Source organism: Buteo buteo, chromosome 12 (genome assembly GCF_964188355.1).
Source record: "Buteo buteo chromosome 12, bButBut1.hap1.1, whole genome shotgun sequence".
Taxonomy (NCBI): domain Eukaryota; kingdom Metazoa; phylum Chordata; class Aves; order Accipitriformes; family Accipitridae; genus Buteo; species Buteo buteo.
In genome coordinates this window covers 22092312-22116167 of record NC_134182.1, presented here as the reverse complement: position 1 = coordinate 22116167, position 23856 = coordinate 22092312, and the positions used below count along the sequence as shown (strand labels likewise).

At 64.1% G+C, this 23856-nt stretch overlaps 2 protein-coding genes across 8 annotated transcripts in view; both read left to right on the top strand.

The window, feature by feature from the left end:
• Positions 1–1322: 1322 nt before the first annotated feature.
• On the top strand, positions 1323–21061 carry LOC142038027 (uncharacterized). 6 transcript variants are annotated; one of them, XM_075042975.1, is made up of 32 exons: positions 1323–1751; positions 6332–6487; positions 7193–7324; positions 7440–7631; positions 7713–7796; positions 7912–8030; positions 8199–8313; positions 8591–8674; positions 8995–9110; positions 9292–9436; positions 9651–9758; positions 9871–9951; positions 10111–10245; positions 10318–10449; positions 10718–10974; positions 11092–11215; positions 11382–11576; positions 11885–12040; positions 12532–12752; positions 13094–13271; positions 13598–13744; positions 13972–14370; positions 14721–14840; positions 16016–17557; positions 17965–18045; positions 18283–18369; positions 18513–18604; positions 18848–18933; positions 19497–19563; positions 19691–19854; positions 20136–20270; positions 20480–21061. In XM_075042975.1, the coding sequence occupies exons 1-32, from the start codon at positions 1323–1325 to the stop codon at positions 20713–20715; spliced, it is 6315 nt and encodes a 2104-aa protein (XP_074899076.1). In that variant the 3' UTR covers positions 20716–21061. The 6 variants fall into 6 exon arrangements, with proteins under 6 accessions (XP_074899076.1, XP_074899077.1, XP_074899075.1 ...); XM_075042976.1 differs by having other exon boundaries at positions 8588–8674; positions 9651–9757; positions 9876–9951; XM_075042974.1 differs by having other exon boundaries at positions 8588–8674; positions 9651–9757; positions 9873–9951.
• Positions 21062–22616: 1555 nt separating this feature from the next.
• The window catches only part of LOC142038023 (heat shock protein HSP 90-beta), a 42196-nt gene continuing 40956 nt past the window's right edge, over positions 22617–23856 (top strand). For both annotated transcript variants that reach the window (XM_075042964.1, XM_075042966.1), the window contains exon 1: positions 22617–22801. The gene's annotated coding sequence lies outside the window, so the exon portion shown is untranslated. The remainder of the gene's footprint in view (positions 22802–23856) is intronic.

Sequence of the window (23856 nt, the reverse complement as noted above, 5' to 3'; positions counted from 1 at the left end):
TGGGGCATCCCTTGCTTGCTCTCCTTGGCAGTCCGCCTGGTCTGCATTCCTGGCCCTTGTGGGAGCAGGGTGGCAATTGCTGGCGCTGGCACAGAATGACAGGCAAGCATATTTTGGACCCGGCTGCCTGCTCAGGGGCTTCTGCGAAGCCTTGTAGTGAAACAGGACCCCATCCCACCAGCCCACATTTCTGTGGCGGGCAGATGTTGTTCCTCCCTCACCCCCCTTCTTCCCCCGGCACTGCCACCCCGACAAATGGGGTCCTGGACAAATGGGGTCCTGGGCAGTATCGCTTACAGGGAGCATGTGTCTGGCCTGGGAGGAGGGGGCATTTAAATGGGCAGCTGTTTTTTTTGCTGTTGTCCCTCGCTCTGGAGCTGTTCCTGCCATTTGGGCTGGTGGGGGGTCCACGTGGGGGGAGCTGAGCGGCACAGGCTCCTCTGGGAGAAAGGGCCGAGCGGTGTCCCGGAGCAGGAAGGATCCCAAGGAGGGTAAGAGTGCCTCCCCCAAGCAGCCCCCCGCTCCCAGAGGGGTGCGGACGCCCCAGCACCGCGCTCGGCCTCCCGCATCCCGCTCGGGTCGGAAGGTCCGAAGCGTGAGGAGCTCCTGGGCACCCCCCGATCCGCCGAGGCACCTCGGGGGGCGCCGGGGGCTGACGGTGCGCCCGCAGGCTCGGGGGGCAGCATGCCCGCCCCGCCGCTGGCCGCCCCGCTGCTGCGCGCCCTGCTCGCCCGCCTGCTGCCGCTGGCCCGCAAGCGCCTCCTGCCGCCGCTCCGCCGCCTGGGGCGCCGGCTGCGCTCCCGGGAGAGCCGCCAGGCCCTGCTCACCTGCCTGCTCTGCCTCCTCAACCTGCGCAAGAAGGTGGACGACTGAAGCCGGCCGGGCAAGGGAAGGCAGGGCAGGCAGGGCAGGCAGGGCAGGCAGGGCGCGGCGGCGGCTCTCCCCCGCCTCCCCTGCCCGCCGCGGGAGGAGGGACCCGGGCAGGGGAGGGGACGCGCCCCGGCGGGGGCGGGAGGGTCCGCCCAGGCAGCCGCGGCCGGCCGGCCGCCCGCGCCTTCCCGCTCCGGCCATGGGAGCCGGGCCGCCCCCTGCGCCGCTGCCCCCCGCCGCGGGGCCGCCCCGCTGAACGCCCCCGCGGGAAGGGGCGGCCCCGCCGCCGCCGCAGCCGCCCGCCCCGGGGAAGGAGCCGGCGCCGCCGGGGCCGTCTCCATCACCGGCGCTCCCGTGCGGCGGGGGCTCCGCGCTGCCGCTTCGCCCCACGGTGCCCGGGCCGGGCCCGCCGGCGGCCCCCCTGCCCGCCGGCGGCGGCGGGGAGGACGAGGATGTCGGGCAGCACGGCGCGGAAGGTGCAGCCCTTCACCATCAGCACCAAGCTCTCGCTGCCCAAGTGTGCCGCCGACTTCTCCGGGGACGCCTGCCCCGGCATCGCCCTCGCCTCCGCTCTGGACAGCCACCGCGGCCTCCGCCGCAGCCTCAACGAGCGCATCTCCCTCTACTTGGCCCAAGCCCGGGCCGGCCCCGCCGCCCCCGCGGGCCAGCGCCGCAGCCCCAGCCCCGGCGAGGATGGGGCGACCGACGAGGAGCAGCTGAACCGCAACTCCCTCGCCCGCTCCATTAAGAAGATCACGCTGTCCAACTGGCATGGGGAGGCTGGCGCGGGGGACGCAGGGGGACCCGGAGACCCTGCCCGGACCGGCGGCGAGAGGAACCACAACAACAACAACAGCAGGACAGGGAAAGCTCCGTTCAAGGTAAGCGCTCCCTGTACCCTGCGCCCTGCTCTCTCCCCGTCTTCCCTGCGGCTCCCCGTCCCTGGCCGCCAAGGGACGGGTAGGTCCTGGGGATCCCTGCTGCCTTATCCCCGTGCCCCCCAGGCAGCACTCGCTACAGGGCTTGTGGGGTAGTTGCTTTTCCTCCCATGCCCCCCAGGGCTCTTCTCTGTACCGTCAGGCTGGAGTGCAGGAGGTCTTTGCGGGTGAGCTGGAGACGAGCTTTCCCTAGGGCTGAGATGACCCAGAAAAGCTCTGCCCCAGAGCCTGGCTATGGAGGGCTCAGCTCTTGGGATGCTCGCTTATGATGCAGTTGTGTGCGGGGAGCTGGGAACTCGTTCTCCCGTTTACCAGAGGGGAAACGGAGGCTGGGAGAAGGGAAGTGACTCATGAAGGGCCACACAGCCGGGCAGAGCCAAGACAAGGCTAGGAGCAGGACCCAGGGCTCCTGGCACCCCACCCTCCGAGTCTCAGCACTAGCAGGTGTGGAGGTCCGAATGCATCAGTGCGGGAGCCTGGGAGACCCCCTGTGTGGCTGGGATGGTGGGGAAGGCAGCTCAGAGACCTCGGCGTTGCTGGCAAGAGCAGGCAGGAACTCCTTGGGATTTAACCCTGACCTGCAACAGCTGGTTTCCCAGCAGGATAGCGCTAGGGAGAGCCGCTCAGCCCACTGCCAAAACCCTTGTCTTCATTGCCAATAAAGGCTAGGCACGGCCTTGCAAGAGCTGCCGCTTCCTCCGGCATGCAGGCAGCTTCTCGCTGGGCGGCCGGAGTCTGCGCAGCCCAAGGGGCATTGGCATGAGGGTTCCCCCTGTTTCATATAAGGTAGGGACATGTGCTCAGCACGGTGGTGTGGTGCAGGACTCTCTGGAGGCTGCCAGGATCAGCCCTTCCTGCCTGTCCAGCCTGGGAGGGGTGGAGCTGGAAGGGGGGGCAGGCTGCAAGAAGGAATTTTGGGAGAGAGAGGGAGAGCCAGGGCGCAGGGGAAAGCGTGCGTTAAGTGGGATGGCAGCCGGAGGAGAGAAGGGAACGTTGTCCCCTGGGCAGGGCACACTGGGGCTTTCCCAAGTGTGCCCCCCAGCCCCCAGCTCTGCCCCTCGCTCCTGCCCTGTAGGAATAGGGGACTCCAGGATGAGCATGGTGGAGCCCAGGAGGGTCTGGCCTCGCTCGTCTTGCTCATGGGAAGTCACTGGCACCTACTCTTCTATGGGAACACAGCAAGCCTGTGTGCTGTGTTAATTTTGCTATTAACGAGGGAATGAAGCATTTGCAGAGGAGGAAGCTGAGGCCACTGCACTCATTTCATGTGTGGATTTGCTCAAGTTGTGAAGCCTGAGGTCCTGCTGGGGAGCAGTTAGCACAGCACCTTATGGATGCGGAGGAAGGCACTGCTCCTTCTCCCAGCCTTCGGTGGCTGTGAAAATTTGTTGTTTTGCCATAGCAAGGACCCAGCTCTGGCCAGAGGGACCGGGGAGGGGGGGCAGTCCCAGTGGAGCAGCTCTGCGGGAAGGATGAAGTCATCCTTGTGCCGGCAGCCCTGTTTTCCTGCAGCTGATTGCGAGACGGGGACTTTAAATAAAGGTCCTGTGTCACCTGCAGGCTAGTCTCCCACAGCTGAGCCCTGGGGGAAGGCTTGCAGGCTGCAGCCCATGTGGGATGCTTCAGCCTAGAAGAGGGGCTTCCTAGGGACTTAAGCCCCATAAGCACTTCACGTTTAGCTCCCAGCCGTTCCCTAAACAGGCATCCAAACCTCTTGGCCCTGTGGTCAGGTGGGGGGTGCCTTCTCCTTCTGGCACCCTCCTGCCAGACGTGCTGAGCTCTCGCTGCGCCTACGTGACTCAGCCTCACTCCCTGCCTGCTTTGTCTGCTCAAGATGGGATGCTGCGGCGTGGTACGGTGGTCTGTCCTCTTCAGCCACCAGCTGGGCTTTGCAGGCCCCTGGAAAGGTCTGGTGGTGCTGGTCTTCCAGGGGTTATAGGGCTGTTGGTGGCAGCAGCTCTAGTGCTGGTGGCTGCCATTCACGTTGGGACTCTTCTGCAGTCCTGCAGAGATGGTAGGAAGCCACTTTTCTGTGCAGAGAGGGAGTCCTGCTTTGCCTGGGTTGGTTCCCCCTTGGACACTGTCCCAAGACTGGAGTGGTCTGAGCAGTGGTGGGCTAGGTCCAGCTCCGGCTGATCCACCATCCCATTTGCTGCGGTCTCAGAGGAGGGGGTATCGGGACAGCGCACATTGCCCACCACCTTGCGTTGCCCTGTGCGCATGTGGACAGCTGTTACAGAGGCAGCAAGGTGGCTCCAGGGAGGGAGTGGAAGGAGGTCCCTAAATTGGCCCACTATATCTGACAGCCCAGGAAACAATCCATCCGTAGAGGATGAGAGTGACTGCCCTTGTGCATGATCCAAGCAATCCCACGCACCTCTTCTCCTGGGGCTGGGCTCCATTAAGGATAAGGTAATGCAGAGTTCATCCTGGACCTCCTCTCTGTGCCTGGCCGAAGCTCCTGGACTTCCTTCCTCCTGTGTCTCCTGCTCCCACCCTCACCCTGTCCCCTGGGAGCCCTTCCCTGCGAGTCAGCCACCCCCTTAACTCTTGCTTCCCAGACAGGCTGAGGTCAGGGATCAGCAGCTGAGAGGTTTGGGGGTTAGTGATCTCCTGTGCCCTCGCGCCTCTGCTCTGCTGTCCTGGAGATGGGCGGGGGGGCTGACTCCGAGCATCCTTAAATGACCAGGGGCCAGTGGTGACCACTGGATGGGTTTCTGCTGGCTTTGGAGTCAATTCAAGGGGAAAAAGGGGGTATGTGGGGAGCTAAAATGGAGAAGGCACTGAGCAAAGCAAGCTTAGGAGCTCTTGCTCCTGGCTGAACACATGGCAGGAGCTGCAGGTGATGCCTAGAGGAGCCTGGCCTGGATGCATCAAGAGGGTCGGGCAAGAGCCTGGCCAAGTGGTGTCTGGGTACTGCTGGCAGCCTCCTCTGGCCCAGAGCAGGGTGCACGCTCCTCCGTCCCCTCAGCTGCTAGGATGGTCAAGCACTTCCAGGCTCACGGCTGCACCTTCCCGTCTCTAGGCCTTCCTCAGGAAGGGCGTGGATGCGGAGGATGAGCAGCAGGAGTCTGGGAGCCCCCAGGCCAGTGGTTTCTGCTCTCCAGTGGACAGAGGTTCCCCCTTCTATGCGGTACATCCTCTGCCCTTGCTGTTTAGGAGGGCCTGACCCAGGGGCACAGCTTGGGGCTGAGCAAGTGAGGGTAGCCGCTTGTCGAGTGCCCGGGCACGGAGGGAGCCTTACCGCTTTAAATGAGCAAGGGGACAAGCTGGGCATGACAGGGCAAGGGGTCAGCCCCCAGGCCAGTGCCTAGAGGTTTTATCACTTCCAAGGGAGCTGGATTAGGGGCTCCTCCAGCCCTGGCCACGTCAAGAGACTGAAGATCCTGGAGTCACAGGAGGGCCTGAGAATTATGTTGCTACTTAAAAAAAAAAAAAAAAAAAAGACAGAGGATTTCTGTAGTTCTTGTGGTTAGGCAGAAAGGCTTTGAAAAGCGAATCCCATGCCGTCAGCAGGGCAGAACATGCCAGAGTGCTTAGAGAGCCTGAAACAGTTGCCCGAACCCCACTGCTCTGCAGGCTCCTGGGAGATTGCTCCCTGATGGCCTCGGGTGCAGCTGCGACCCCACGGGGCAGCTCACACCCAGCACCCTTGGGGAGGGAGGGCTGCCCCAGGCTGGCCCCAGGAGCAATTTCTGCCTGGTGAGAGGAGGCAGTGAGCCCTGCACCTTCAGGTTTCTCCTGAAGATGCTCAGGCTCCTGTTTGCCACCAGTTAGTGTGCGGTCAGGTCCCTGTCCCCAGGCAGCAGGGTGGGAAGTGAGTGCCCAGGTGGCTGTGCCGTCCCCTAGGCTGCGTGCAGCTAGGCCCGGGGCTGAGCTTGGAGGGGGGCCAGCACTTTTGCTGGCTGACCTTCGCCATCACCCCCGGTGGAGCTGGAGCCCTGACAGAGGGTTTCGTCAGCACCGGCCACCCCTGAGGCTGCGTCCCAGGGGAAATGCTGCGCTTTCTGCCCCCGCTGCCGCTTGCTTGGCATGGGGGTCTCTGAGTGCCCCTGAGGGAGTGGTGGGCTGAGCTTATTTAGGACCCAGCCCATAGTTCCCCCATCGCGTCCCCTAGCAGTGTCCCCCAGGGTGACACCAAACAGATGTCACAGACACGAGCGCTCCTTGCAGGGATCCGCAGCCTGAGGCTGGGGGGGGCAGCAAGCACCGCATCCACCTCCAAAGTGGGCGCAGGGACCAGCCCAGGTGCTGGGTGCCATCTCGCTAGCCCAGAAGGACCCAGGGCTAAGGAACAGCTTGGCAACCTCCTGCTGGGACTGTGAAAGCCACTGGTACAGCCTTGGTGGAGGGGAGCTCTGCCTTGGGGAGCTGGGCGAGAACCCAAAGATGTCAGTGAAGGAGTGGGACCGTGGATGAGGCAGGCTGACATACTTTATTTGGGTTTCTGAAACACTCCTGGGAGGTGAGGGGGAGGGCTCCCTGAGGTGGCACACTGACCCCCCTGCCTCTGCCTGCCCTAGCTGGCAGGAGCTCTGGCATTGTCACCCCAGAAAGAGACCCCAAAGGGCAAGGAACCCACCATGGCACCAGGATGTGGTGGGCGAAGCAGTGCAGGAGCAGCCCCCCTCCTCGACCCAAGCCCTCTGGTAGCCCAGTTCAACCGGGAGATGCTACAGGTGAGACCAGCTGGGGCAGCCGCCCAAGGGGCTGCATGGGGAGCGGGCCGGGTGGGCCACCAGCAGCCTTTCATGTGAGCTGCAGGGTGGGGTGCACAGCAAGGAGGGCTGAACTCCCGGCCCGGAGCGAAGCCGTGGTTGTGGCATGAGATCATGTTTGGCTTGCCTCTCCCTGGCTGTCGGCCCCAGGGAGAGGGGTCAGCCCGCACCAGGGCCCTGCTTCCTCCCCACGTGCGCACGCTCCTCCCGTCCCCCATCCTCCTCCTACTCCCAGCCCCTCTTCCTCCTCAGCGGCATGGGAACAGGGATGGCGTGGGGGAGCTGCTTCCACACCATGCTGGGGAGGGTGCACAAGTGCTTGCACCGGGGAGCAAAGTGCAGGAAGAAGAGATGCTTCATGCAGGGATGTCCCATGCAGAGACCCCCCCAGACTGGCCTGTGTGGGGGCCCCCCCAGCTTCTGCTGTGCTGGGGCAGATGCTGGAAAGAAGCGAGATGCTGCTTGCCTTCCCACCCCCGTTGCCACTGATGCTGTCCTGACCCCCTTTGCTAGCCTGTTGGTGCTTGGAACAAACGGGTCGTCAGCCAAAAGGGTGCCCTTCAGTCCCTGTCACGGCTTTGCTGGGGTTTGGGCGTGGGTCCCCGAAGCCGCGTCCTCAGGGCTCTGGCAGAGGCACCTGGCCACGTGGCTCTTCCCACGTTGCAGGCGGAGGGCTGGGTGCAAGGCAAGCTGCGGGACCTGAAGGATGGCTGCGACCTCCAGGACTGGGCAGAGATGGCTCAGACCCTGCAGTGGGACATGAAGGATTTCGAGAACACACTGATAAAGCTCAACCAGGTGAGGCTGGGCGGTGGCACACCTCCTGTTCCCCGCAGCACCTGTGTCCCCAGGCCCTCTGCAGTGGAGGGTCCCTGGGAGCCCCTGACACTGAGTGGGTCCCTTCTCCCCACAGATGGGTGAGCAGCTGACGTGGCAGGCGAGGCCCAGCGCTGAGGTGGTGCGGAAGCAGCTGCTGGCCCTGCGGGACCAGTGGCAGCTCCTGAAGCAGACGGCTGCCAGTCAGAGCAAAGCCCCGGGGGGGCTGCGGAGCCTGCAAGACTTCAACAGGAAAGCCGAGCGGCTGGAGGCATGGATCAGGCACAAGGTGTGGGGTGCGGGGAGTGCGGTTCGGGGAGAGGAACAGCCATGCTGTCCCTCTGCCTTCTCACACCCTTCCCTGGCCCAGGAGGAGAAGCCCTCCTTGGCAGCCCTCCTGCAGGAAAGCCCGGACAAGGTCCAGCTCACCCGCCGCATCCTTGACTTGAAGCAGGTGAGAGGCTGTTGGGGGGCTGCCAGTGTGCTGGGGACCCCAAACCCCACGAGGCTGGGGCATGGCGCAGGTCCCTGAAAGCAGATGCTGATGTCTGTCTCTCTGCTTGGGCCAGGAGGAGCAGCAGTTCCAGAGTCTGCACAAGGAGCTGAACAGCCTGGCCCAGAAGCTGGAGAAACAAGGCAAAAGCGAGAGCAGGAGCATCTCAGCCCGGCGCAAGCACCTCAACAAAATGTGAGTGGAGGGCACACAGGCTGAGCGGGACTGAGCCGGGTGCTGGGACCTGACAGGCTGAGAAGCAGGACCCCCCAAACCTCCCACCTGCCTCCCTTTGCCCCAGCTCTGCACAGCTACCCAGTGGGGTACAGGCTGCCCTTCACCTCTCCCCTTCCACCCGCACAGGTGGCTGCGGCTGCAGGGGACCCTGAAGGAGCACCACGAGGCTCTGCATCTGGCCCTGGAGGTGGCTGCCTTCCTCCAGCAAGCAGATACCCTGCTCAGGGCCATCCACGCCAAGGTACCAGCACTGGAACCACGGTCAGCCTGGTGCAGGGCTATTGCATGGCCAGAACGAAACTGGGTGGGCAGCACCTCGCTCTCGTACCCCTGCATGGGGGCTGCTGTTGTCCCAGCACCCTCAGCCTGGAGCTCGGGGAGAGAGCTGGGGGATGGATCCTGGTATAAGAAGGGGACCCAGAGCGGCAAACGCAGCTTTGCAGCGTCCCTTTCTGCTGGAGCTGAGGGCAGGTCCCCATCCACCTCGCACTGCTGACTGCAGCTCCTTCTTACAGCAGAGGAGCTTCTGCGGTGCAGGGAAGCCAGGGGAGGGTGAGCCATGCCAGGATCGGGATGTCAGGGATATAGCCAGCCAAGTGATGGTAAGTGCAAGGCTCTGCCTCGTCCTCTGAGCCCTGGGAAGCATCCCGGCAGAGCGAGGATGTGTGCCTTCCCGGGTCAGCACTGGCATCAGCAAGGCTGGGGGCTCGGTGGGCACCCCACAGCCGTGTGGGGTGGCCAGGGCTGTGTGCTGGATGGGGGAGCATCCCCGGGGACAGCAGGGGACTGGACTTGGCACTCGCTGCCTCTCCTGCCCCCGCAGGGCTGGAGGTGGGTTGCCATCACGCACTCGCACCGCGGCTGCGGTGGCGCATCCCTTGCCAGCCCTGTCATTGCTCCCCAGCTGCTCTCTCTCTTCCAGATGCTGGATGTGACTGTGTCCCAGCTCCTCAGCCTGCAGCCCAGCCTGGCAGCCCGAGTCTCCCCTAAGCACCGAGATGTCAAGGAGAGCTGGGCGCAGCTCCAGCAGGTGCTGAGGTAGGGTACAGTGCGGCAGGAGCCCCTGGGCCTCAACCCTGTCCCCCCAGTGCTGGAGCCAGAGGCTTGGGGAAAGACCTGGGTTAACCCCTGGCAGGCTCTCTGGGGCACCAGCTCCACTTAACGTTGCTCTTTTCTCTATCCTCTGCACCCCTGGGCCTCCCTTGCACCCCTTTCCCAGGATGGAGAAGGCTCCAGCCCTGGCAGGCAGTTCCCCAGTGGGCGAAGCTGTGGCTCGGAGTGCAGAGCCCCGAGGAGATGATAGCAGCTGTGGGGCTGGAGGGAAGGAAGCAGAAGATAAATGGACGAGAGGCCCTGGGAGCATGGTGAGCACTGCCTTCCTGCAGGCATCTCCAGCGCCTCTGCCTCAGGAATATGGGGGAGCTTGTGGGAAAGGAGTTCGGGAGTTGGGCAAAGCCCAAGCTGAGCACACCTGTGACCTGGCCTCACCACTTACGGGAGGTGATAAGTGCCAGGCCTGGGACAAAGCGATAATTGCTTTGGGCTGGCAAAGGAGGAATGGGAGCTTTTGTGCTATAGGTGCCGAAGGATGTGCCGAGGAAGATGGCGGAGCACGGGATGGAGGAGGAGAGCAGGCCTGGCTCCCCAGCAGTAGGGCAGCCCCCTCACGGCGGGGACAGCAAAAGGTACTGACTCGTGGAGGTGGCTGTGGGGAGTGGGATGGAGTCAAAGGGAATAGACATGGGGTCCTCTGTGCAAGGGGGGACCTTGCAATCCTGACTGTCCCCCTCTCTGCGGGAGGAGGAGAGAGACAGAGGCCGAGTGCGGGACGCAGCAGCCAGAGGCCCAGCTGCAGGACGTCTGTCAGGCAGTGAACGCGGTAATGTCTCCCCAAGAGCCCCCTTTGCTCCCAGCCCAGCCAGGGGAGCCAGTGTCGAGGGGTACCCCCTCCTGCTTGCTCATGGGCATGCATGCCTGTGCACTCGCGCCCATCCCTGGTCTGGGCACTAATGCATCTTGTCTCTCTGCTCCTCGGCAGACTGTGTGCCTGCACAAAGACAGCATGAGTCCCAGAGTCCCCCTGCGTCCAGTGGGGGACGTGGAGAGCCCAGAGGAAGCACAGATGCAGCGGGAGCCCCTGGACTCCAGCTCCAGCACCAGGGCTGTGCTCCTGGTGAGCCCCCTTGGGTGTGGGTTGGGGATACACCAGGCAAGGCCTGTCCTAACCACCTTCCCTGCCTCCCAGGAGGAGTCAGCACCAGGGGGACCCCCAGGGAGCCCGCAGGTGGAGGCCATGCTGCGGGAGCTGGGGGACCTGTGGGAGGACCTGCAGAGGAAGCACCAGGAGAACGGTGCCGTGCTGCAGGAAATCGATAAGGTACACGGAGGCAGGGCTGGGGTGGGCACAGGGGCATGCCCCAATCCAGCAGCTTGCTGGGGATTGGCAAGCGAAGCCAGTGCCCACGGGGACTGGAGCTGCAGCATTAGCAGCGACATCTCTGGCTGACCTCGCAGCCTGCGTGCTGCTCCAACTTTGCTGTCCAAGCTGCTGGTGCCCCGGGTACCTGCAGTGGGGTGGCAGCATGGCTCCTGCCTCCCCTGGGTGGCTCAGAGCCAGGCTGATGGGTTGCCCACTCTCCCCGCAGGCACTGAGGCTGGTGGGGGAGCTGGACCGGGCTGAGCGGTGGCTGCAAGCCGTGGCCGGGTCACTCTCGGAGCCAGCCACCATGAGAAGCCCGGCAGAGCTGCGCTGGGACCTGGAGGAGATGGGCCAGCTGGAGAGGCAGCTCCTGCTGTGTGGCCTCAAGCTCCAGGCGCTGCGGGAGGAAGCAGCGGGCGAGCCACCTGCCGAGCATGATGGGGCAAGGAAGATGCAGAGGAAGGTGGAGATGGTGGAGGAGAAGTGAGTCCCGAGGGAAGGTTCCACCTCTCTGGTCCCCAGGACGAGCAGGGAGGAGGATGCTCACCCCAAGGAGGCGCAGAGGGTGCCAGCACTTGTGACGGGTGCCTGTCCCCACAGGTTGGCACGTGTGCAGGCAGCCCTGCGGCGCCGGGCAGCAGACCTGCGTGACTCCCTAGTCCTGTCTGAGTTCCTGCAGGACCTGCAAGAGGAGGAGGCACGGAGCCGGCAGGGACCTGCAGCGGTGAGCAGCGTGGCCAGGTGTCCCTTGGGATCACCCAGCACCTGGGACCGGCCCAAGGGTTGTTCTGTGGCTGGCAGGGTGACCCTGTGGGTGCCCCCCTCAGGCCCAGCTGCCTGGGGGGGTCATTCCCCACCTCCCTCATGCCCAGTGTTTCTGTTGGCTTCAGCCAGGGAGTGGGTGTTGTGGCTCGCAGGGGTCTTTTCCCCTGGTCTCAGCCCAGGCCAGCCAGCCGCTGAGCAGCGAGGACATGAGCTGTCCCTTGGGAGAGCTGCAGGAGGCCGTGGAGATGCTGAACGATGCAGCAAAGGAGTGGGAGCGGGTCATGGAAGTGGCGGCGGAGACAGAGAGCCTGGAACGCCTGGTAGGAGATGGAGGCGGAGGGTCTGGGGATGCAGCCACGTGGTCTACCTGCAGTTGGACATGCTGGCTAGTTGGGACGGACCACATGCTTCGGCTGGTCGCAGTGGGACACAAGGGCATTGGTATATATGGGGACCACTCTGTGCAAGGCTGGTATCCCTATCTCTGCCATGGCTGGTCCTCCCTGCCCTTTTGCAGGCGCGTGGCAGGGTGCCTCCAGGCTGGGGTGGGCTGGGGCTGCGTGGCAAGTGGTGGCACAGGTCCCACGCCGGGGCTCATCTGTCTTCCCCCTCCACCCTGCCCATCTAGGTGGCGGAGGTATCACTGTGCCTGGAGACCCTTCGATGCAGAGCCGAGGCACTGGCTCGAGGCACTGCCCAAGCAGAGAGCAGCTTCACCACAGTGAAGAGTGAGAAGGATCTCCAGGGGCTGCAGGGCTTGCTGAGCCAGCAGCAGGAGCTGGAGGTGAGACCCAGGGAACGTGGCCAGCCGTGCCCATGGTGGGGAGGTGTCCTGGCTGGCTGGGGCTGTCCCAGAGAGGCACTGGCCCCCAGGGGCCCAGGTGTTGTAAGCCTTGGCACACCACGGCAGGGTGGGCTGGAATTTTCCAGCCAAGCCGAGCTCTGCCCCACTCCACTCCCCTCTGCCAGCACAGGCTAGGCAAGGGGAGAGAGCTTGCATCAGTTCCCGTGTGCCAGTGCCCAGCTGCCAGCACCTTGCTCATCTTCCCGGCGGTGGGGAGGTGACTCACAGAAGCAGAGCGGGAAATCAGGCAGCCCTCCGCTCTGCCCATCCTCCCTAGCAAGGGTGGCTCTGCCCACTCCCTGCAGCTGCTGTGCCAGCATCCTCCCTTCCATCCTCCCCTCCGTCCCTGCATCCCAAAGTGCAGGGGAGTCCATCCTTGGGCAAAGAGTGGTTGGATGCATCCTGAACCTTTTCTGCCTTGTGATCTTTAGTGTGTGGTATCGGAGACCCTCCAGGGGAAGCTGGAGGAGCTGGAGAGGGCAGCTGCTCGCTTGCAAGAGCTCTGCCCTGCTCGGCTGTGCCCCATCAGCCGGGAGGTGCAGGGGACGCTGTTGGCCTGGGCAGGGCTGCAGGAGCTGCTGCAGGAGACCCGGGCCCGCATGCAGCAGGCTAGCCGGCTGCGGCACTTCTTCAAGGATTACTTAGCCATGATGTAAGTGGTGATGAGCTGTCGGGGTTGCCTCTGTGGTGGTTGGGGGGGAGCTGGTGAGAGCATGGCATTGCCAGAGCATGGGCTGCTGGTGGGTATGTGGGCAGTGCCAGAGCTGCAGCCAGGCAAGACCATGGGGACCCTCGAACAGAGGGCTGTGTCAGGGCTGCCTGCCTTGGGGCAGCCCCATAGCACCTTCCCCTGCCCTGCCACACTTGCCACTACCCTAGTGAGCTGCTTCCAGCCATTTCTGAGCATGGGAATGGCTTCCCTGGGGCCTGCAGGGCTGAGGAGGGGCTGGGTCGTTCCTCAGCCCCCTCAGCCTTTCTTTCACGTGCCCACAGCTCCTGGACGGAGGACACGCGGGCTCAGATCTTCTCTGAAAGCCCAAGTGGCCACAGCCTTCTGGAGACTCCATGTGAGGAGCTGGAGAGGAGGATCGAAGGGAAGCTCAAGGAGTTTGAGGCACTGGCGGCCTCAGGGCAGCAGCTGGTGTCTGAGGAGCACTACCTAAGCGCAACAGTGAGGACAGGGGAAATGGGGTTGGGGAACCTCAGCACCCCCTGAAATCCTCTGGGGACAGTCCCTGGAGGAGGGAGCAAGGTGCAGGTGCAGAGCCCCAGCGAGTGGTATGGGGCTGGCCATGCATCCCCGGGGCTGCTCAGGGCAGGAAGGGGTTTCACCCAGCAATGGATGCTGAGACTTGAGATGATGTGACTGACTGTATCCCACTCCCAATCCCACTCCCAAAAAACTCCTAAACTGCTCTGTAATGAGGTGTCCTAGTAGGGCCAGTGACCCTGGGCCCAGGGTCCTTGCAGGCTGCCCAGCATCTCTCCTCCCCTCAGATAAAGGAGCGCTTGGAGGAGCTGCAGAGCATGCTGGGCTGGGTCCTGGTGCGCTGGCGAGCACAGAGACATCAGCGGGACCTGGGGAGCAAGCAGGAGGACAGAAGGCGCCCGGAAGGCCCCTCAGGCATGTCCCCCACCAGCCAAGTGAGTACCCAGCCACGATGAGACTGTTGGGGAGCAGGACCAGCCTCGAGGCTGAGGGTAGCAGAGGCACTGGACCGAGTTGGGTGGTGCAGAAGTAGAGGAGGGATGTGTGCCAATAACTCTGGGACTCTCTGGGGTTCAGGCAGGGCAAAGGGAAGATTGTCCTGAGAAAGTGCCTGGCCCTGGCAGCCTTTCCTCCATGTTCCCTCTCTTGCCTTTCTCCCCAGGAGCAGCATGCCCTGTGTGCTCAGCCTCAGTTGGAGAGCATCCACAGCCCAGTGGAGTTCACGCCCTGCTCCCTCCTGAAGCCCATGCCAAGATCGGAGCCGCGGCAGCCAGCAGGAGTGGCCATCTCTCCACCAGCATCGCCCCTCTCAGATGCCCCATTGGGAGTGGAGCAGAGCTGGGGGAAGCCCAGCAGCTCAACACCCCACGGTGCAGGACCTCCCGAGGAGTCTGTCATCTGGGATCCTGCTGAGACCTCCACGCTGCTGCTGCCACCATGGGGCCCCAGCGGGCTGGGGGGGACGGTCAACCTCATCCTCAGCATCGGCAAGAAGGGCGAGAAGAAGAAGGTGCAGCCAGTGGGCGGCAGTGAGCGGCCAGGGGAGGAGGTGCTGCAGACGGTACGTGGGAGACGGTAGGCAGCTTCAGCAGAACCATGGGTGAGCACCCAGTGTGGGCCGGCCACTACTGTGCAGCCAGGGCAGCTCTCTGGAGTTCTGCCCCCATGCAGACTGGGAGGCTTTGAGGCCTATGGGGTAGCCCCCATGCTGGGACCTCCCCGGGCCATTTCCAAGCGAGCTGTTGGGGCTATGTCAGCCTCAGGAGAGGGACATTTGGCTGTGCTGATGCCGAGCGATGCCCAAGGGCTGGGGACCAGCTTGTGACACCCACTTTGCCTGCGCTCTCCTGCTGCAGCTTCTCACCCACTCTGCCCTCAACTCTTTCTGTGTCTCTCTCTTCCCCTGCTCAGCTCCCTGCCACTAAACTCCCAGGCTGTAAAACCTTTTGGAAGCGTTGCCAGGGGCTTTTAGGAAACACTTGGGGTAGTTTAAAGCGAAAGAGAAAGCCGCCTCGCCAGCTGGTGGAAGAGGTAACGTCCCTGGGGAAGGCTGCATGCCGGGCAGAGTGGCTGCATGGCGTGAATCTGCCTGCTACCGACCCTCCTGGCTGTGCTGCTGTGCCCTGCCAGCAGTGGTTCCTCAAGAGAGGGGAAACCCTCCCAGTGCTGTGGGCTCCAGAGTGTGGGCACTGGGGCATGCAAAGACGGGGCTCAGACGGGGCTGGCTGCAGTTTGGGCCCCTGGGTAAGTGGTTTTGGTGGCCACGGGAGGCACGGTGAGCTGGCGGCCAGTAGGAGAGCCTCCCCACCTCCATTGCTGGGGGGCAGCAGCAGTCCCTTGTGAAGCCAGCTGAAGGGGGCAAGGGTGGATGGTGCCATGTGAGGGTGCACATTTTGCGGGGGGCTCACTCTGGGCTGCATGGCTAGTAACCCTGGGGCTGGGAGCCCAGTATTTTGTTGGGGCTTGCATCTGTTTGTTGCTCCAGAGCTCGCGCAAATGGCTGTGTGTGAGGAGCCCCGAGGGCAGCTGCGACCGGGCCCCCGTGCAGCTAGGCTGGGTAGCCAAGGGAGAGGGCAGGGGGCCATAGAGGCCAGAGGTCATCGAGGCAGGGCAAGAGGCTGCCACGCTACCAGGAGAGTTTTGCTAACAGGCACCCTCCAGCCTAAGGGGTACAGGGGGACACTGCTTCAGCTCCTGCAGGCAAAACCCTTTGCTTTCATTCTTGCATCTGTGGAAACCCAGGAGAGGGGCTGCAGCTGGGCTGGAGAGGCTATCTGTGCAGAAGGGGAGGGGAAGGGGCTGTCCTCAGCCCCTGCCCTGGAATTTGCCCACTCTGCTGCCTGAGGGCAGTGACTGCTGTCTCAGTAGCCACCCAGAAGTGGTGGATTGGACGGCAGCGCTGCAGGGGGAGAGCCATATGGCGCAGGCAGCCCCCGCTGCACCGCACCTGCGGGAGTCCATTATGGGCAAAGGTTCCCTTGCCTGCCTCTTCCCTGCCTGTGCCGAGGTGAGAGCAGCCCTCGAGGGGCAGAGGTGAAGCTGTGCCGCTCCCAGCTCTGCATGTGCTGCTGGTGAGCATTTTTGGCTGCCTGCTTCCCCCTGGTTCCCTGCTTGCCCAGGTGCAGCGTGGAGAGGGGGTGGTCAGTGCAGGGTGGCGGAGGCTCCAGCCACGGGCGTCACCCCTCTCTCCTTCTCTGTGTCCTCAGGCGCAGGTGGAGGTCGGGAAAACCTCCAGTGTGAAGCATCTGCCTGCTGTCACCCACCGCCCTCCGGCACCCAGCAGCAGGACGCCGGCCACCTCCCACACCCTGCCGAAGGCAGGGGCGGGCTCCCTCTTCGACAGCCTGCAGCGGCGGGAGCGGGCAAGGGCCGAGCAGGCCCGGCTGCTGACGCTGCAGGGCATCATGGGTGCCAGCTCCCTGCAGCCCGCGCCAGAGGAGCACCATGGCCCCAGCAACACGTGGCCTCAGAAGTGCAGCCGGATGAAGGGGGGGCCAGCAGCGGCGGGTGCTGGAGCCCCACTCGGAGAGCTGCTGCTCTACGTCAGGAACCCGCTGGTGCGGGACATCGACGCCGAGTGTGGGGCGGCGTCCCGGGACCCCCGCCTCCCTGGCCCAAAACCCATGTCCCCCCACCTTTCCCTGGGTTCCGTGCTCAGCCTAGAGCTGCCCCAAGACACGGTGGTCCTGGGGTGCCACCGAGGGGCCGCAGTGCTGCAGGAGGAGGCGGAGGGGCAGGAGCAGAGGCAGGACTGGGGCGTGAGGCCATGGGAGCCCACAGGCTCGCATGGGGCTGGATGGCAGGAGGAGGTAGTTGTGGATGGGCACAGTCCCCACGGGCCTGGTGAGGGGCTGGGGACATCCCCTAAGAGCGAGCGAGGAACGTGGTTCGAGGAGGTGAGCTTCAACCCCAGCTACAGCCGGCAAAGGGCACACCGCGCTGGGGAGGAGCGCTGGAGCCCGCGGTGCCCCAGCAGTGCCGGTGAAGACCTCCTGGACTTCAGGCCGAGCCGGCCGTCCCATGTTGGTGTGCTGCACGAGCGGGTCAGCTGGGAGGGGGACGAGCTGGCTGCCCAGCTGAGCCAGGATGGCAGCCCTGGCACCACTGGGAGGGCCAGGCATCGCAGAGCCGCTCGACTGGAGCTTGGGCCGTCCCCTGCCAGCATCCCAGGCAGGGCAGGACCCGTCCCCGGCACTGCCCGCACACAGCGGCCAGCTGGCAGTGGCCAGCCTGGAGGGTCCCCGGCTTCCCCTGCCGCCCCCACCCAGCTGTCTGTCTTCGAGTGGGCGCTGGGGTCCCCACAGCCCCACAGCCCTGTGTCAGGCACCGGGAAGGTTTGCCACCCTGCCCACAGGCAGTTTGAGGAAGAAGAAGAGGAGCTGCAGGCCATCTGGGATGGGGCGGGTGAGCAGCAGGCACCCAGCCTGCCGGCAGGCAGCTATGCCCACCACCAGGCGGGGAGTGGGGCAGGCAGCCTGCCGAGCCCCGATGCCACTGCCGCCGGGCCCCTCATCCTCTCATCAGCCAACAACGTGCTAGTGGCCAAGTTCACCCTTCCCACCGCCGCCCGGCTCCTCCACAGCCCATTGGGAGAGAAGAGCCCCGGTGTGGGGTACAGCGGTGGTGGCAGCCCCAGCGGGCACGGGGTGTCCCCCCGTGTGGAGGAGCTGGTGTCCGCAGCCTCCTTGGACAGCCCCGGTGCCTTGGATCGGCGGAGGCATGGGGAAGAAGAGAGGGAGGGCAGCAAGGTGAGAGCTGTGGCCCAGGGGCTCTCCCTCAGGGTCAGGCAGGGGGCTGGGGGACGCCTCAAGCAGCAGCTGGGATACCTGCTCCAGCAAACATGACCTGTGTTTGGGGACTCCCTGACTGTGGTGGTCCCTTCGCTCCAGCTGGCAGGGTGGGGAAGAGCTAGGTGCTCAATCGGGGGGTTCCTGCAGCACTCCCCTGCCAGCCCTCAGCCTTAGCAAGGCAGCACTTCACCTGTAAAGCCTACAAACAGCCCAGCCCCTGCCGAGGCCAGAAAATTGCTCCTGTTGTCCCATGCCCACCTTGGTGTCGCCCACTGGGGATGGGTCAGAATGACCCCATCTGCCCAGGGGCTGAGCTAGCACTGCCGGCCCCAGCGCTGCTTCACTCATCCCCTGTCCCCTTGCAGGCCCCTCCTGGTAAAACGGAGTTTCAGATGATGGAGGGGACACTGGAAAGGAAGCACGTGTTGCAAACAGGAGGGAGGAAGGTACAAGCATGCCCGTGGGGCTCCTTTGGGACTGGGGTGCTTGGTCATGGTGGGTGGCATCCAGGTTTTGGGGCAGGAGTGAAGCCAGGGATGCTCCTGGCACTACCGTGGCAGTGCTGCTGGCCATGCTGGGAGAGCAAAGCCTACCAGGGTTGGGGTGCATTTTGAGTGGCAGGGGAGTGCCTGTCTTCTCCCAAACCTGTTGGCATCACAGCTGTCCTCTGCTTCATCCTACAGGCCAGCTGCCGGGCCTGGGGCCTCTTCCATGCTGTGCTGATGAGGCAGACGCTGTGCTTCTACCAGGACCGCCGGGACAGCCTCAAGGTACGGTGGGGTAGAGCAGGGTGATGTGGGAGGGGGCTGGCAGCGAGGGGGGGGTGCTGGCAGCGGGGCACCCTCGCCCCCACAGCTGGGGAAGGCAGAGCCTGCCAACCCTGCTGTTGCTCTTGCTGTTCCCTGTGCTGCAGAGCTCTGTGGTCGCCCTTCCCCTGAACCTCTCCGGGGCGGTCTGCACCCCAGATGCTGAGTACACCAAGAAGACCAACTGCTTCAGGCTACAGTGAGTCACCTCAACCCAGGGCAACTGGGGTATTATTAGCTACAGCACCCCTCCCAGGTGGAGGGGACTTTGCACTGCTGGGATAGATGCACACCAACACCCCCAGGCAGGGCCAGCTCAGTCTAGTGCCTAGATGAGGATTTCTTCTTTCTCACCTGCTTCCCTTCTTTCCCAAGCTGGTGGGGGCTGTGGTATCTGTACCCCATGTCTGTCTCATTGCTGACTTGTTCTCCCCTTCCCCAGGCTGCGGGATGGCTCCGAGTACCTCCTGAGGGCCCCCTCCCAGCCCCTCATGAACGAATGGGTCTCCAAGCTACAGCAAAACTCAGGTGAGCAGCCCTTGCTGGCAAAGCAGGGGCCTGGCTATGTGCAGTTACCATGGGTGTGCAGTCCCCGCTGAGCCCTGTGATACATGGGGGTCAGAGGAGAAGCAGCACAGGATTGTCTCTGATTTATGCATCCTCCCAGCCTGTATTGGGAACAGTAGTTCTCTGCCAGGCAGGATTTGGAGGCTTTGTTTCCATACCACATACACAGTTACAAATCAGGAATAGCACGACTGACGTCAGTGGAGCCTCAGCAGCAAAAAGCTAGTATCGGGAATATTATAATTCTGCCTTGGTCTTCCTCCATCTCCTCTGTGGGGCCTGGAAATCCCTTGCCTGCCCTTCAGGCAAGGAGACCTGTAATACTGAGGTCTTCCCACTGCTGTGCCCGTACCCGAGGGGGTTCAGGCCCCGCCATGAAATCCTAGGCTGGTTGGTAGGACCAAGAGCAGGCACTACAGCAGGAGATTGGAGGGGCAAGCCATGCAGCACAGGCATTCAGAGATGGGGCTGGCTCTACGAGATGGTCCTGTGCACTGCCAGCAAGATGTCTGCTGTGCCCCTAGGTTTCCCCGAAGTGGATTACTTCCAGGCGGCAGCACACCATGTTGAGGGTACCAGTGGTGCTGGGGGGTGAGTAGCCAGGAGCCAGCCAGCCAGGTCTTGTTATTACAATTCTCTCGCATGCTTGCCGCTGTGTGCTGCTCCAGCAGGACATCGGTGGGCCAGTCTGGTTCGCTAAATCTCTGCTGCTTCCCAGTTTCAGCAAGGTCCCCAGCCCTGGGAGCTCCTACCTCCAGGGACATCATCAGGTCACGACCACCAAGAGCCAGGAGATCGTGGTGCTGCCCCGCTCAAACGCCCAGCTGCAGCAGCCTCTGGGCAGCCAGGATGGCCCAGCCGATGGGTCTGTGGCAGTAGCAGGTGACTTTCCTGCCTGGCTGGGCTCTTGCTGTCCCCCGACTCCTCTCCCCAGCCCAAAGAGGTGCAAGGGAGCCGAATGGGGGAAGCTGAAGGCTGTCGGTCAGTCTTGAACTCAGTGGTGTCTGGGCCAGGGCCCAATGCCCAGGAATGGGGTTCAGGGAAGGACCAGTTACTTCCCTTCACTTCCTGGGATAACCACATATTTCCGTGTCCTCTTTGGGGCTGACACAGGGGTGTCCTATGGTGGCCTTGCCTTGCAACATGTCTCTATTCTGCTTCAGAGGATGTTCGTGGGGCCAGGCACAGGGAGCAGCAGTGGTCACCCGGGGGGTCCCCTGGCCTGTGGGACAACAGCTGCCCAGATGACGACTATGGGCTCGTGGCCAACAAGAGGAGGTCCTACTCCTTCACCTCAGGTATGGCCCTGGTTTTGCTGTCACTGCCAGGAGGTGGCACCACTGCCCCTGTCCCCACAGACACCCAAGGACAGGTGTGATGCTGCTCCAGCACCCACCCGGTCCCACATCGCTGTGCCCTGGGCTGCAACCCCCACTCGAGGAGGGCTCGGGGGGCTGGCAGCACCTGCTGGCACCCTCCCCTCCCCACTGACTGCTGTCTTTTGCAGCCACTTACCAGAAGATCACCCCGGTGGCCATGCCCAAGGAGCTGGTGGAGGCTGGGAGCAGCTACTCCGTCACACTGTACATCGGGGAGCAAGCACCGGCTGTGCCCCGGGCACGCTGCCACTCCTTCGTGGCCCGGCCGGGGAGCCCGCAGGACACGCTGGGGGAGAAGACACCTAGCCCCCCTCGGCCCAAGAACAAATCTGTCTTCAAGAAGTTCTTTGGGAAGAAGGAGTGAGCCCCAAGCGAGGGGGAGAAAAGCCCTAGCCTGCCCTTTATCCTCCTCTTGGGTGCCATCCTGGTATGGTCTCCACTCCCAGCACCAGCTCACTGCTCGCTGCCTCCCCGGGGGAGAGAGGCTGCGGCAAGCAGCTCTGCTCCAGCCAGCCCCGGTGCTGCACTGTGCCCCAGCCACCACAGCCCCTGGCCTCAGCCTGGCGCTGAGCACCCCTCCTGCCTGCCCGCCCACCCGGTGCTCTCCCTGGGTGCCACTGGCTCCCCAGGCATCCTGCCAACACGCAACACAAGCAGGTGTGGGGGGGGGGGGGGGGGGGTGTTTTTATTAAAAAAGAAACAGACACTTAGTCTGGGAGCTTCTTCCTCCAGCAGCACCTCTCAACACAGGAGAGGGGCTCTGCAAGGTGGTCCCTGCTAAGGGATGGGGGGAGCTTCAGATGAGGGGGGCCACTGCAGCAGCATTCAGCCCTGCTCAAGGAGAAGCCTGAGCTGTCTTATGCCTCTCACAAGGATGCTTTGTCCCATGGTTCCTCTGTGCCTGCGCCCAGCCCAGCTAATCCCATGGGGCACCTGGGCCCCTTGTCCCTGCCACAGGAGCTCAGTGGAGAAGCTGCTGCCCACAGAGCAAATCCTCCTGCCTGCACAGCCCTGCCAGGCCTGCCCAGCCTTCCTCTCTTGCAGGACGGCCGCTGGCACAGGTCATGGCAGGTGGATGTTGCGTGCCATGGAGGGGGCCAGGGGAGTGTGACCAGACCCTCAGGGCTTCCTGCAACCCAGATACTTTGCGATAACTTCACCAGGCTACACCAGCTGCAGCTGCCCCAGTTCCAGCTTGCACTGGGAAGCGGGAAGAGGAGGTGGCCCAACCTGCCCTGAGCATGTACCAGCCCCGGCAGGAGAAGGCGAAGTTTCCAGGGTTGTGGGTAGCCGGGCCTCTTGCCAGCGGGCTGCGAGGCTCGGCCGTGCACACCCCTCGCCTCCTCATACATGTTGTGGGGCTTAAAATAGAAGTGCTGGCTGCAGCCCAGCTCTGCAGCAAGGGCTGGGAGAAGAGAAATGCTCCTGCCACCCCATCTCCCTCCCGCAGCGTCCCCAGGGCTGGGGACAGGCAGTGAGCAGGTGGGCATGCCACTGTCTCCAGCAGAACAGCTTTCTCCGTGCTCCCAATGAGGGGTGGGAGGAAATGGCAGCAAGGGGTGCTGCCATGTGGGCGTGGGTGTGCTTTTTGTGCTTCCCCTGTGCCTTCCCACCCTCCACTTGGCTCCATTGCTCTTGGCTCCGGCACCTGTTTTTCTCCGGCACCAAAGCTCAGCTGCCTGTGCTGCTTTAATGGGAAGAGGCAAGAGGGACAGCAGGGCTGGGGGGGGGCCCTGGGAGGAGGCCAGCCCCAGCCGGGCTGGGGAGGAGGCTGAGGCAGAACAGTTGCAGCTCCAGCCACACATACCAGGAGAGCAGCCGGTGGGCAAGCGCCAATTCATTCCTGAGCAGCTGAGGGGCCCGGCAGAGGGGGCAGAGGGTGCAGGGTGCTCTGCTTGAGGGCATGCAGACCCATGGTGGGGTGGGGGCTGAGCAAGCATCCTGCCATGGCCCGAGTCCAGCACAGCAGCGTGGGGTGACATGTGCCACTGGTGAGGTGTCGCCATCCCAGGGACGATGCTGGCACCCGCAGCACCCCCCTTGGTCCCCAGGGCTGTCCCCCTTGCATAGGCTGCATTGTCCCCCCGGGACAGCTGCCTGCCCCCAGCCTCCCCTCTCTCCTTCCCCGCACTGGCGCTTGGCCCCTCTGCAACCCGCTGACGAATCCCGCTTGCAGCTCCTATGGCAGAAGCCAGTTCCCCCCCCCCCCCCCCCCCCCCCGCTAATCCGCCCGTGCATGCAGCCTCCACCTGCTGAGCCAGCGGGAGCCGTGCTCAGCCAGCCCCAGCCAGCGCCGGGGCTGTGAAACCTGCTGGCTGGAGAGCCCGTGGGGCAGTGGAGCCTCCGGACCCCGGTCCTGCTGCCACAGGAAACCCCGACCCCACTTGGCACCAGGCAGCGAGGCGGCTGTAGGCAGCATCAGCTGGCACGGGGAGAGCTGAGCCCTCCAGGTAAGGGAAGGGTGCAGGCAGGGGGCTGAGCAGAGCAAGCGCTGTCCCTGCTGTGCCTTGTTCCCCCACGTACCAGGGAGGGGGTCCGGCTCCAAGCTCCCTTCTGCTGAGCCAACGACTTGCCCCCCCTATTTTGGCTGCGTGGCAGTCCTGCTGCAAGGTCACCCTGCAGCTGGGGCCCTATGCTGAGCTCCCGGAGCCATCACCCACTGCCTCTCTCCCCCACCCGGGGAGGACAGAGGGCTGGGACCCCAACCGGGACCCAGAGCTTTCCGGTCCTGTGGCTGCGAGGAGGGTTCGGAGCCTGGCCCTGCTGCGGGCAAGGGGGGGAGTGAAAGCAGGGAGCAGCAGCGGTGGGGCTGGCTGCTAGCACCCTGGCTTCCTTACCTGGGCAAACTCGCAGCACAGCAATGCCCTCGTCCCCGGGGCAGGGATCCCCGGGGCAGGGTCCCCGGAGGGCGCAGGGGCAGGAGGGCCAGCCATCTGCTCCAGGAGGAGGGGAGGCGCGGGGAAAAGCCAGAGCACGGGGCATCCCTGTGCCGGCGCTGCGGCAGCGGGGCGACCTCAGCAGCATCCCTCTCGCAGCAGCGGGTGCTGCAGCTGGGGGACCCGGGGCAGAGCGGGGTGCGAGGCGGGGTTAGGCAGGGGTGGGAGCACCGGGCTGCAGTGCCGGCGGCACCGGGGCCGGCCCTGGGCTGGGGCTGAGGGCCGTCCGGCACCCGTCTGCGCTCTGTCCTTGACGTGGCAGGCAGCGCGCTAGGACCTGGCGAGCCCCGGGCAGGCGTTGCTGGCAGCCCTTTGCCTGAACGGTGCAGGATCCTGCCTTGTCAGCCAGCAGCACCGCGGGAAGGAGCCTGCCAGCTCCGGGAAAAAACATGTAAGCAAGCGTGGCTGCGCCCCAGGCCACAGCGGGCCGGGCAGGAGCTCGCTGCGCTGCGTCCCACGGGCTGGGACGCAGGGCTGGGGACTGCCGCCGCAGGCCGTAAAGAGGGCACGGGGTTAAGGGGTGGTGTCTGCTGCCACAGGAGCGGGTGGGTGCTGGGGCGGAGCGCGGA